Genomic DNA, 12997 nt, shown 5'->3' with positions numbered 1-12997 from the left:
AGACATATAAACTTGTGTTAAGAGTATAGCACCTAGGGGTGCACGCCCAAATGCTAAAACCATAAGAAAACAAAAGCCAATTATGAGTACAAACGTAGGGCGGGGGTTAATTCGGGGGTGTTGACTCTGGAATGGAGCTGAAATAGGGCAGCTGGGATAGGTGGCAAAGTTCTATTTCTTGTCCTGAGTGACAGTTATAAGAGTTGGATGTTTGTCTTATAATAGCACATTAAACCATGCATTTGGGTGGGGTTTTTTTTTTTTTTTTGTAGTTTTGCTTTTTAAATGTTTTACAATAAACACGTTAAAATGTCTTTCATCAGTTACCAATAATTACAACTTGGGAGACTGCCTATTTAAAACTCTGTATTTCTGCCTTCTCTTGAAAAATCAGAAGATTCGGCAACGCTGGGTTCGTGTTTCCTCATGGTAACTGGCAGCAGCCGAGAAGGTGCTGGCCCCCGCGCCCCTCTCCGGATAGAGCTTGGTGTCTCCAGTTATTTATGTGACCTGCTGGGCACCTATAGACACATCAGTTTGTGGCCCCAGTTCTGCTGCGCCCCATCCCAGAAGCCTTCAGTCTGGTGAGAGAAATCAATCTTTAGTTCATCATGCTCCTCCAGTGAGGAACGGACTCTCAGTCTTCATAGAAAGTGCCAGAAGAATGCAGTGGGAATTGCGGGAGAGCTCAGGCCAAGGGGAGATGCTGGAATGACGACCAAAAATGTGATAGGTTGATGAGAGATGAGATTTTCCAGGATGACGGGGGATAGAGCTTACCTACTTGGGCATTTGGATTAAAAAAAAATAGGAAAAGATATTTGTACGTCTATGAGAGTTTAGCCCTTTTCCCCCCCTAACTAAGCAATGTCATTGATTGCAATGCTGATTTTCTTTAAATTCCAAAATAATTGTGTTGACGTTGCATCTTTACATTTCCTAATTTCTATTTTTGATTCACTGTGATGGATTATCTTTTACATTCCATGTCAGTGCAGGTGTAAAGGCCTCAAAAAGGAGCAGAGAAGAGATAAGCAGCAGCCACCGTTGACTAGTATTTCCAGCACCCAGATACATACGCTACCTGGAACGTAATTAACCTCAAGAGCATGGATTGTAGTAAAATGATTAGGCAGTGATGAGTTTTGAGTACTTGTTACCTTTACTTTTATTTTGTTGTAAGTTTATACAAATTTTTAATAATGGCTATGTTGAACAACTAGCTCTCAAATTTCTGGAAAATTTGATCAGTGGCTCTTGCCACTAATAATAATGAAACTTCTGGAATGGCTCACAAAAAACTGTTCACAGTGGCTGCCCGGGAGCTGGAGGTTAGGGGAACTTTTTCGTCTAGTCCATTCTATGTTGTTTGATTTATTTTAACTAAACAGATGTACATTATTTTTATAATAATTTTTAAACTGTAAAAATATGATTAAATGCCAGTTGTATAAGGCAAGGGGAGATAAAAATATATATTTGCTCTCACAAATATCTTGGAGGCAAAGCAAGAACCTAATCAAGACAGCAAGGGAAATTCATTGAAGGGGAATATAGTTCTCATATTGTTTCAATATTTGAACCATATAACCGTATTCTGAGTTTAAAAAACGTTAATAATTAAAAATATTTTTAAAAGGTCAACTGCTATCCCCCACCTGCCCCAAATAGGAGAAACTTTGTATCATTTAGGACTACATACTGGAGACTGCCTCTCTTGAGGATATGCTCCCACTGAAATCATAGACTTTCCCCTGGTTTCCAGGGGAGGGTAATAGCTCAGTGGTAGAGTGCCTGCTGAGCATGCACGAGGTCCTGGTTCAATCCCCAGTACCTCCCTTAAATAAAAATAAATAAACTTAATTACCCCCTTTCCCCAAAAAAAAGCTTAAAAAAGGAATTTAAGGTTCAATTTTTAAAAAATGTAAAAATAATTTACAAAAGCACAGCCACGACATGTGAAGATGTTGGCTGCAAACAAGCCCTAAACTGACTCTTAAAGACGCCATGACAGTACTAGCCTGCCTCAGCCGCATCTCGACAGGGCCTCTGAAAATATCCCCGATGACGTGGCCCCTCTACGATGCTGAGTCTAGTCAAGCAGAACAAGCCCACAGGCCTACATGTATAAGCTGCTTTCATTTCTAATACTGTCAGCTAACAAATTTTGAAATGGCATTCATCGGTTTCTCCGTCTAAAGTGGAACACATAAAAATCATGTTCACATTAGAAGGAATGGTAGAGTTACAAATTCACCTTTTTGCTGACATCCCAGAAATAACTGATTCAGGTAAGAATCATTAAGAAATGCCAAAACCATGGGGTGAAAGTTTGAGGAGGAAGAGGAGACTTGAGTCGTGAAGTATTGACCCACAATTACTTGTCAGTTACAAAGGGCGCATGCTCGTTTCACCGGACAGAAAGCTGGTGCAACCAGCGAAACAAGCGGTCACAGTCATCACCAGCGATGGGACTGACGGGCATCACGTGCCTCCTCAGTGAGGCACCCAGGACACGACATCCCTTACGGGCGCTCCTACAAAAATGGTCTGATTCTAAGCATGAAAAAAACATCAAGCCAACCCCACTGACAGACAGTCTACAAACCAGCTGGTCTGTATTTTTCCAAAATGTGAGTGTCTTGAAAGAAAGAACAGCTGAATGATTGTTTCAGATTAAAGAGACGTGACAATGAAAAGCAGCGCGTGATCTGGGATTGGATCCCGGTGAGGAGGCAGGAAACGGCTGTTAAAGACATTAACGGAACAACTGGCAAAATCTAAGTATGGACTTTGGCTTCTATAATATGAGCAGTGTACTGATGTTTAATTTCCTCGGTACTGTGGTTATGGAGGAGCATGTCCTTATTATAAAAGCTACCCTCTCTTGAGCACCTGTAATGTACGAGGTACATGTCTTTCTTTCAGCTCTTAGAGCAAGCCCACGTGTTGGGGCCATCCTCTCCCCGACTCTGCAGACAAAAAAAAGCGAAGCTCAGAGAAGTTCTGAAGCCAATGCAAGGTTGCACAGCTAGTAAGGAGCTGACCAGGAACAAGGGACGAGTTCAGTGGCGACAGCATGAAAAAGTGTATCATTTGTCTGTTGGCACTTGGGAACCTGGATGAAGGACCGGGACACTGAGGTTCTTGGAGTGGAATCAAGACGGGGGTGTACAGGACGGCTTTGGCAACGTCTGCGGAGGGGAGGGTTTTAAATCATTGTGAAGTGACTGCCTAGGAGTTCATGCTAGATTGAGCAAAACTAGGAAACGGGGCTCTGAGGAGGCAGGAGGTTGGGGAATGGATGTCTTGATAAATGTGGCTCTGACTCATGCTGAGAAAACATCTTACATCACAGGCCAGTAAACACACACTCTCTCTCACATAAATAAGTCAAACAGAAGTTCGATTAAACAATACCTACCGTCACCACGCAGGAGAGGCGGGTCAGTCCTGTTCTGTTTCTCCTTAGAGGTTTGTTTTGGCTTGTTCTATTTTTTTTTTTTTTTTTTTTTTTTTTTTTTTTTTTTGGTTTGCTTCGTTTCTTCTGCTGGCAAGAGTCAACTCAACTGATCTCCTGAAACTCTAAGGGGACACGGCCTGTGGTTTGAAAACGGGGCTCTGCGGTGTGGCCCAGGGTGGGGGAGTCAAGGTTAGAACGGCAGTCAGCTCTCTGGTTTGGCGACCCCCCCCTCGGCCTGCCCTCCTTAGCCACGCCTAGGCCCCTCCCAGCATCGTTCACCTGGTCCCGTGACCCAAAGCCTTAACTACTCCCCCCGCCCCTGTGCCTGAAAAGCCCTAATTGGAAACACCTGTGGTAGCCAGCCTGCTAGCAGGGGCCCACGTCACAAGTGGCCTCGGTCAAGCCGAACGCCTGACAAATTCTGAATATACCTGGACATCAACAGATGTTGGAGTCCGCTTCCGGGAGAGAAGGAGAGAGAAAATAAATCATGGCTGTTTCAAAGGAATATGGTTGAAAGGGTAGCGTTGCCTCCCTGGGGGCAGGTGGGCCTTACTGCCCGAGTTAAGCGTCAGTTGACCTCAGCTCTTTCTAATCTGAAGAATTCATTCGGAGGGAGGGATGTATTAGGAATCTGGGATTAACAGATACGCACTACCGTATACAAAATATACAAACAACAAGGACCTACTGTACAGCTCAGGGAACTAAATTCAATACCTTGTCATAACCTATAATGGAAAAGAATCTGAAAAAGGAGTAGATATATGTATATGTAGAACTGAATCACTTTGCTGTAGACCAGAAACTAACACAACATTGCAAATCACCTCTACTTCCATTTAAAAATAAATCGATCAATGAAAAATAAATAAAATAAAATGTTTAAATAAGAAAGCCAGGTGATAAGCAAAAAAAAAAAAAAAAAAAAAAAAAACAATTAATTCTTTGAAACTTGGGTTGAGGACCTAAATTGACTTTCTGGTATCCATCCCTCTGGCTGGAAAACTTCATAACCTATTTCAGAAGAGCAGCCGTGATTGGATGAAGGGTTTAAAACATTAGTTGCCAATATGTTTGCTCTTGGCACATGTATATATTCGTGCACCTCTGCTATAACACGTGGCTTTTAAAGAGAAAACCAGTGGAATCTTAGAGGGGTACTTTAGGCGTATATGTTCGGTGCTCTTGTCTTTCTAGCTCAAGGTAAACAATACTTTTTGAAACGACAAGTTCAGGGTTAAATATTACAATCCTTCCTTGGAATAATCCAGTGTATATTCTGTTTACTTTGTTGTTTTCTTTGTAATTCTCAGCACTGGCCTCTCCACCTACTTTTACTAGTATATATACTTATTTCCCTAGACGTTATTTCTCACTCGCTGGGAGGACATTCCAAACCACCGTACAGACCCAATTGTCTTCTCTGACCACCCGTGTTACTCATCTCTGTAATCACAGTGAACATACAACCAGGCCCAGACCTTTGGTGGCTCTTCCATTCCATCTCCCCTTTGTCCCCACTCACTCAGCTCCTAGAAGTTTTTCCACATTAATCCTTATATCCATGAAGTTACTTTCTGATTAAGACGAAAAAAAACCACAATTATCCTTTCTCCATCCACAAACCCACTTGTTCAATAAAATGTCTCTGCCCACAGAGCTGATCATCTGTTTAACACTTCAGCCTTCGCTGGTGTAACTGGATCTATTGGTCATGATTCCTAGTGGGTTGGATGGTGGCCCCCCGAGAGCTCAATTCCACATCACAAAAAGTTGGGGGGGGGTTGTTTGGTTTTTTTGCAGATATAGTTAAGGCTCTTGAGATGAAACCATCCCAGATTACCTGGGTAGGCCCTAAATCCAATGACAAGTGTCCTTAGAAGAGACAGAAGAGGAGAAGACACAGAGAAGGCCACGTGAAGATGAGGGCAGGTGATAGATTTCTTCAGCCAGGAACCAAGAAACTTTTAAAGCCACTGGAAGCTGAACGAGGCACAGAAGGATCCTCCCCTAGAGCCTTCCAGGGAGTGTGGCCTGCCGACACCCTGATATTGGACTTCTGGCCTCTGGAGCTGTGAGAGAATGAATTTCTATTGTTTTGAAGCCACCAAGTTTACGGTCACTGGTTACAGCAGCCTCAAGAAACTATACACCAGGACCAGCTTTTAATATGCAAACCCTTATATAAGGCATTGCATTTTTCCACCCTCTATGCCAGCCATGACTTTAGGTTGAAATGACCAGGTGACACTCGATATATATATTCTTTTTTTTTTAAGATTTTTTTTATATATAAACATTTTTTATTGAGTTATAGTCATTTTACAGTGTTGTGTCAAATTCCAGTGTAGAGCACAATTTTTCAGTTATACATGAACATACATACGTTCCTTGTCACATTCTCTTTCACTGTGAGCCACCACAAGATCCTGTATATATTTCCCTGTGCTACACAGTACAATCTTGTTTATCGATTCTGCATTTTGAATATATATATTCTTTTGAAATATTTTTGTTGCTAGATTGGGAAAATATTCTCACCAAGTCTCTGCGTAGCTGAAGGGTATCAGCCACTTACAGAGCTCAGTGTGGTAATGGGGAAAGGCCTAATTTCCTGTGGTTTGACAATAATGGTACAGGAAGAGCTCCAACTGCTTTGAATAGATCATGAAAGTAACTTGTCCCTCTCCGTTGAAGCTCCAAGTTGTGGACGTGACCCAAGTGTCAACCAGCCAGGTGCTAGACTTACAGATATCCTCCTGTGGTCGTCGTTTTTCTCTGTTCTCTGAAGGATTTCAAAATGGGAATGACCATTTTTGACCCCGACAATCTTACTTGAATTAGAGGAAGAAGGCTGACAGAAGAAGGCAAAGGATTGAGCAATAAGTGTTTCTCTGGAAATTCAGAACTAAATCAGAAAATCCTAGAAGAAAAAAAAGAGAAATTTTAAAATAATAACCATTCAGTCCATTCCTAAATCTTGGGCATTCTTCATGAAGGATTGTCAAAAGATACCAGGTGAGAGTTATTATGCCCAATCTTTTTATGCTGATAAAAGATCTGATTGTGATGCAAAGAATTGGTGGTTTCCATCAAATGTCACTCGCCAATGAGCTTCCAAAAGGATTTGAATGGAAGCATTACAGAGACCTATGGAAAAAAGTCCACTTCAAAGCAAAGAACAGACCTTAACACTCATTTAAAACTACACAGCCCTTAGGTTCACCATTCACCCTAAAAATAGAAAAGAATGACTTCGAAGCATTTTCCACTCAGATTTAGATGAAAAGGGCATCTTTAGCCAAGAGAAGACACACAAGGGCAGGGACTACATTTTGTTTATGACTGTACCTCTGTGGCAAACGAAGTACCTGGCATGTACTGGGCATCAATAAATACGGGTGCAGTGAACGGTCCAGTGTTCTGCCTTAATAATATGTAGTTAGCTAGAAGTGTTGACTGAAAATCAGCATAACCAAGGACAGTGCAAATTAGCATTTAAAGTTCTTTAAATATATTTGTAAAATAATTCTTAAATTTCACAAATGGAGATCCCACATTACCTGTGAATTTCCTTTCATTATATTTAGGTGGATATTAGCAACAAGTATTGAGGAAAATGTCCCTGTAAAATCTCCTTGATTAAGATATATATATTAAGTATATATATTTTAAATTGTGCTATTGAGCATGCCATTCACATACTCAAAGGTATGTTCAAAAGCACGTTAAATGAAGTCTCCATCAATTAAGATGGGGAAAAGTGCCTATTGAGGGTCTAATAGATGTCCACTACTATGCGAGGCACACTCTTGGACATAGAAGAAAAAATATACAAATGCGAACAGAGACTGCACGGACCCCGCCCACAAGTCTTAGAAGCCAAGAGTTGGGCTGGTACTGGCACAAGCATGCGACTAGATGGGGGTGGGAAGGGACAGACTGGGATTTCAAAATGTAGAATAGATAAACAAGATTATACTGTATAGCACAGGGAAATATATACAAGATCTTGTGGTAGCTCACAGCAAAAAAAAAATGTGACAATGAATATATGTATGTTCATGTATAAGTGAAAAATTGTGCTCTACACTGGAATTTGACACAACATTGTAAACTGACTATAACTCAATAAAAAAAAGTTTAAAAATTAGTTAATTAATTTAAAAAAAGGATGCGACTAGAGAGATCAAAAGCTCTACAAGTATCCAAGGAAAAAATAAGCCTAGTAAATCTAGGTCTTAAAAATATATTTTCTTCTGTGCGTACTTCATTGCACACCTGTGCCTTCAATTCGTAACTTAGTCCCTTCTCATTACATGCAGATAAATTACAGTTGAACTTCAAATGGGTGTGGTTAGTTCTCTGAGATCGGAAAGGGTAAGCCACTCCTAAAAAGTGAGAAACTGGGGTGGGAGGCTGGAGAGGGTACGTTTCTTGTTCTCTCTCTGGCCAGGGAAGGCTTCTGGGGTCAACCGTGTTAAGTGCTTTCAGTGTTATGAAACTATGTTTTCCATGTACATTTTTGAACTCAAAGAGGCTCAAGATTTTTTATTTTTATTTATTTATTTTTTGGCCATAATGTTGTTTCTAAAACGCACTGTTCTTTCCAGTAAGCACAAAATTGGCCCCATACGGTTAAGAAAGAATAGAAAATTATTTTGGTGTTTTGAGGCGTTAGACGTTTCTTTAGGGAAATAAATCAATCTTCCCGGAGCATTCAAAGGAGGCTGTCTAACGCACAGGAGTGTGGGGAGGATGCCAAGTTTAGCAGGAGTGGAAGAGCCCCTGCACAGGGGAGAGGGCTCCAAGTTTAAGACTTTGCACGCCTCCCGCCAGCTCCTGCACATTCACAGTTCTCCAAGACACAGCCCAAAAGCTGGGCTGATCTCCCCTCCCTCTGGTCCCCTTCGTGTCTGTGAAAAATACTGTCTACTCCAGGCTCCTGAACAGCGGGGGTATAAATTCCCATACTGATGCATAAATACTCCAGCCCTCTGGGAAGATTCTCTCTTGGGAAGAAAAAAGAATTCTCTTCCTTCATCCAAAACAAAACAAAACAAAACCAAAAAACACAACAAAAACAGAGCACTTCTCCCACCCCGCCATCTACATGTACAGCAGTTAAGTGTACAGTGTGATACGTGCAGGAGCTTCTGAATTTCCCCACCCCATCCCACACCCCAAGCAGCCAAAATTCAGTCCTTACCAGATTTTTCATTTTACTTTATTTCCCCACCCCCCACCCCCACCCCCCCGGCTGCGTTTGGCTTTGTCCTCCCAGGAGAGAAAGGTCCTCTTTCCCGTCCATCACTTGACTTCATGAATCATGTCCCCTTAACGCTCATTTTAATTTTAAAGCTGAGAAACAGGAGAGTTGTGTCAATATCTTACCATCTGATTTCATCACTGTGATGTTTGAAAAATGCACACAGCAAAAACCTACGAGGGCTTGCTTTATCTTTGTGCTTTGGACATTTTCATTTTGCCTACACCCTTCCTTGCAGGCAGGAAGAGAAAATGCAGGGCTGGAGGGCTGGGCTCCATCTTGAGAGGGCTCCCCGACCTTCGTGCTCACTGCTCTTTTTCTCGATCGAGCAAGCTGTGGTACTTCAGGTGTTGCAGCCACGGGTGCACATCCCTTCCTTTGCAACGCAGATAAAGGCTTCTAGCCGATGGTCTGGTCGATTGTCCAAACCACAGGTAAATGGTTTCCTGTGCATTTCTCAAAATAAGGGTTGAGCAAAGGAAATGAAATCAACCGGTTTAATAATCACTGACAATCTGCCCTCCTACCCTTCTTCGAAAAGGGTATTTTCACAAGTCAGTTTTGGTGGGGCAGGGGTGAGGGGAAGTCTTGGATATTTGCATTGTAAATCTTAGCTTTGCTGAGCTATTAGGTAAACTACCATTCTTAGATGCTGTTTCCACTAATAAATTGAAACCTTTTTGAAAAAATACTTGCACATTTCTATGTAAGAGCAGAGGAATCCATTAAAGACGTTTGTCTAAAAACAAGACATCCCTTTTATTTTAAAACCAGGTATCTTATTTCCCTTTCTGCATTTTAAGTACACCCACCCCACTCCCCCCAACAGGGGCTTGGCTTTTACCTGCCAGTGAAAATAGGTGTTTCAAAGGACAGGGAAGTTACCAAGGACTTAAGCCCTGGAGGTGAGCCAGTTAAATCCTACTGGGTTTAAATAGCACAAATGTCATCTTTCTCCCGCTTGTGTCCTTTAAATCCAAAGCTCTTCATTATCTAAACCAAGAGAATTAACTTTTGTCATATCCATTAATCCTAAGCACACTTACTTTATAAAAACAATTTTAAATATTGAATCCTAATTGGAACCAGCCATTAGACAAAGACGAAGCCCATCTTGAATCCTTTTATAAAGCAGTAGTTTGTCCTCATCTGCCAACTGGCAGTTGGCTAAATAACCCAGGTTGTTTGACACTGTAAACACTGTGCTGTGAATTATCACCGCCTTCATTTTCTTGATCAAATGTAATAAATTCAGTGCTGGCCTATCAAACCCCTGAAAAGAACTGCAAATACGTTCTTATCAAAGTTTTCATTCAACTCTAGATACCAGGAATTCATTCGGCCTAAGACAATGAATTCCCAATTACCTAGTACAGACAAGGTATTCCACACACCCGGATGAAACCCATTTCCATGTCGTCTGAGTATTTACCCAGATTACCAGATGTCTTTTTCATCTATCGCTCCCCAGTGAGCCCACTCTTGGCCGTTTTCCGAAGTTTCATCTGAATAAGGCGCTCCCTTCCAGAGACCAAACTGTCACACCAGCCAGGTTTTAAAACTTTTTATTTGCATATTAAAAAAATTGTGCATTCCAATAATTAAAATCATTTGAACCAAAAAAAAAAAATGGCACTCTGATTAAACTGCATTTTACAGCCTGCAGGACACCTTGGATCACCTTGCATTTCACTCTAGATTTCACTGTCGACCCACCCAGCTTCCTCCTTCACCAACATGCAAGTTCTTTTCCTTCCCTGCCTGCCAGACAGGCAGATGGGAGAGGCAGGCGCGGCCTTCGTTGTCAGTAGTTCACCATTTTTGATGTGAAAAGGGGCAGCACAGTCATTTCAACTTGATCCAACCTCTTTGCATCTTACAAAGTTAAACAGCTAAAAGAAGTAAAATAAGAAGGCAATGCTTGTGGAATGTACAGTGCATATTGGCGGCGCACGTCTCATTACGACTCGCCTGCTTGCTTCTCCTGTTCAATCGCTGTGACCGGAAAAGAAAAAGAGAGAAGATGGAGGGGGCTGATTATGCGAATTCAGTATAGCCTACTATAGGATTACTGTACTTCCGTTTAAAAATATCCTTCCTTCGCATAAAAATTCTACACGTATAAATCGGCATTCCATCGTGAGATACTTATTAAATAGAACACGTTAACAGATAAAAGGATTTGCACATGAATATGGTAATATTAAACATTCTATTAAATTATTCGAGCCCTATTTTTGTTGGGTGCAAAAAACACTTTTAAATTAACCTTTCCAAGCCACATTCATCAAAAAACTGGCAGCTCCTCCCCCGCGCTCCCTACCCCCCACCCCAATTCTTCTCCCAGCCCCTCCCATCCTCTCCTACCCACCCCGCCGCTCCCGCCCAGCCTTTTCTAAAGAAGGGGGGGGGGCTTACTTTCTTTGGAAGGCAGTGGATTTTTCTCTTGCGTTTCTGTCTTCTTCAATTTCGACTTATCGAATTTCTCAATCTCAGCCATATCGGGTTTGTCAGACATGGTTGCAGAGGAAGCTGCAGGTACAAAGCCAAGACGGAGGTTGAGAGCGAGCCACCCACCCTCCGGTCTCAGAACTGCGCTTTTGCCTTTGCATCTGCACCCTGAAACCGCGCTTTGCCTCCTTCCGCTTTCATTCAGGGCTAAAGACCTTCCTCTTTCGGAGGGGGGGGGGAACCTCCCCCTTTATTATTTCAAAACGCTGGGGACCAAATTCGGAGGCCGAATCTCTGGGAACAATGAAATTAACCATCGTGGGTTAATTGTAGCGTATCAAAAGGAGAGAATAGTGAAGCCATTTCAAGTTTAAGGGGAAGAAAATCCAGTAAAATTTCTTAAAATCGAGCCAAGGTTGCACGAAGTGTTTCCATTTTCTATCCGTGGCCTCTCTCCCAAAGACTTGGGCCGTCCTGCTTCCTTCTCTTGTCACAAAGGCGGCAGCTGCTGCCGGGCGCCACCGACCACCGCCCTACCCGCTTCCTCTCACCCTCTCAACAATGCAGCCACCCGCACACAAAGCTTCTCCCCCACCCTCTAGATCAATCCTGCTCTGCATTTAGGGGCCATTCGGCAGCTCTGCACGCATGGCCCTGCAAGAAGGACGCCTTAAACGTTTCACAATATAGCCCAGCTGCCTGAAACCTGGACAGATACAGCCCACGAAGCCCTCGGAGGCGAAGAAAAATGTGCAGCTCTGGGCTTGGGTGGGTGTGCGTTGGAACAAAGGCTCTTTCTGTTCCTGATTAATCACCGCCTAAGAGGCAATGAAAAATGCCTTTGGCGGGGAAGAAAAGAAAGAAAAAATGTTCCTTTCGAAGCTGCACAGCAAAACGCCAATTCTTTTAATTAAAACAAACAAAAACCACCGAGTTACCGACCCCGTTACCCTGCTTCTAGAAGGGTTTGGCATCCCCAAGGTCCCCAGGGCAGCCTTTCCCGGGAGGACCAGTCGCGCTCGGCTTCAGGGTTGCGGGAGGCCAGAGGCCGAGCGCGGGGAGGGAAAGGGGAACGGAGGAGAGCAGGAGGAAGGGGCCCCGGGGCTCACCGGAACGAGGAGCGAGCGAGCTGAATCCGGTCTACGCAGTGGCCGCCGCCGAGTGCCGGGCGGGGCGCGGCGGGCGCCACTATATGCGCGCTTCTATGTAAATGAGGTGACGTCACCCGCCCGCCCGCTTAACCCCTTCGCGCCGCGTCTCCAGAACGGCGCCCGGCCGGCCTGGCGGCGGGGGGGCTCCACCCCACACCCCACCCCGCGTCCACCCACGCACCTAACAGCGACGATGGCGAAGAATAAGACGAGCAGAAGCGCACCCTGCAACGCTTTCTTCATAACGCCTTCCCCCCCTTTTCTGTCCTCTCATAATGGATTTTGGCAGCAGCCGCGCAAACCTGCTCTTGGGGATCGGAGTGTGATAACCAAGGGTCTGGGTGGTACCTAGGGGGGACAGGCATTTCTTTACTGCGAAGCTGGCTTTGTCCGATGCGGAATCCCAAGCCAGGGTGCGGTGTCGGCCCGCTGGCCTCGCCCACTGCAGGGGTGCGAGTCCTCATGACTCATTTTTTAGGCCAGTGGAGGGCCTTCGCCCCACCCCGGCCCTCTTTGTCTCCTCGCTCGCATTCTCCTAGACTTGGGTGGGAGGTGAAGCACCCTTAAGGGCTTAAAGAAAAGAAGTTTTCTCACTGAAACATGCCTATCCTTTTCATAGCTATAATTTCTGTGAGCACTCAAATTAAATAACCGTAATAT

General features: G+C 43.6%; 1 protein-coding gene across 1 annotated transcript; it reads right to left on the bottom strand.

The window, feature by feature from the left end:
• Window positions 1-10284: 10284 nt before the first annotated feature.
• TMSB4X (thymosin beta 4 X-linked) lies at window positions 10285-12388 on the bottom strand. Its single transcript, XM_014568252.2, has 3 exons — window positions 12296-12388; window positions 11154-11267; window positions 10285-10730 (listed from the first exon to the last, which is right to left on the bottom strand). Exons 2-3 carry the CDS (start codon window positions 11251-11253, stop codon window positions 10696-10698), a joined length of 135 nt encoding a protein of 44 aa, XP_014423738.2. The 5' UTR covers window positions 11254-11267; window positions 12296-12388; the 3' UTR covers window positions 10285-10695.
• Window positions 12389-12997: the final 609 nt, after the last annotated feature.

Source organism: Camelus ferus, chromosome X (assembly GCF_009834535.1).
Source record: "Camelus ferus isolate YT-003-E chromosome X, BCGSAC_Cfer_1.0, whole genome shotgun sequence".
Taxonomy (NCBI): Eukaryota; Metazoa; Chordata; class Mammalia; order Artiodactyla; family Camelidae; genus Camelus; species Camelus ferus.
Note: the sequence above shows the minus strand (reverse complement) of the source record. Positions and strands in the feature narration are given on the sequence as shown.

Coding starts and splice junctions, on each gene's coding strand:
- TMSB4X (XM_014568252.2), bottom strand. CDS start 11,253: ATGTCTGACAAACCCGATATGGCTGAGATTGAGAAATTCGATAAGTCG. Junction 10,731..11,153: donor TCCACTGCCTTCCAAAGAAA/GTAAGCCCCCCC, acceptor TTCCGGTCACAG/CGATTGAACAGGAGAAGCAA.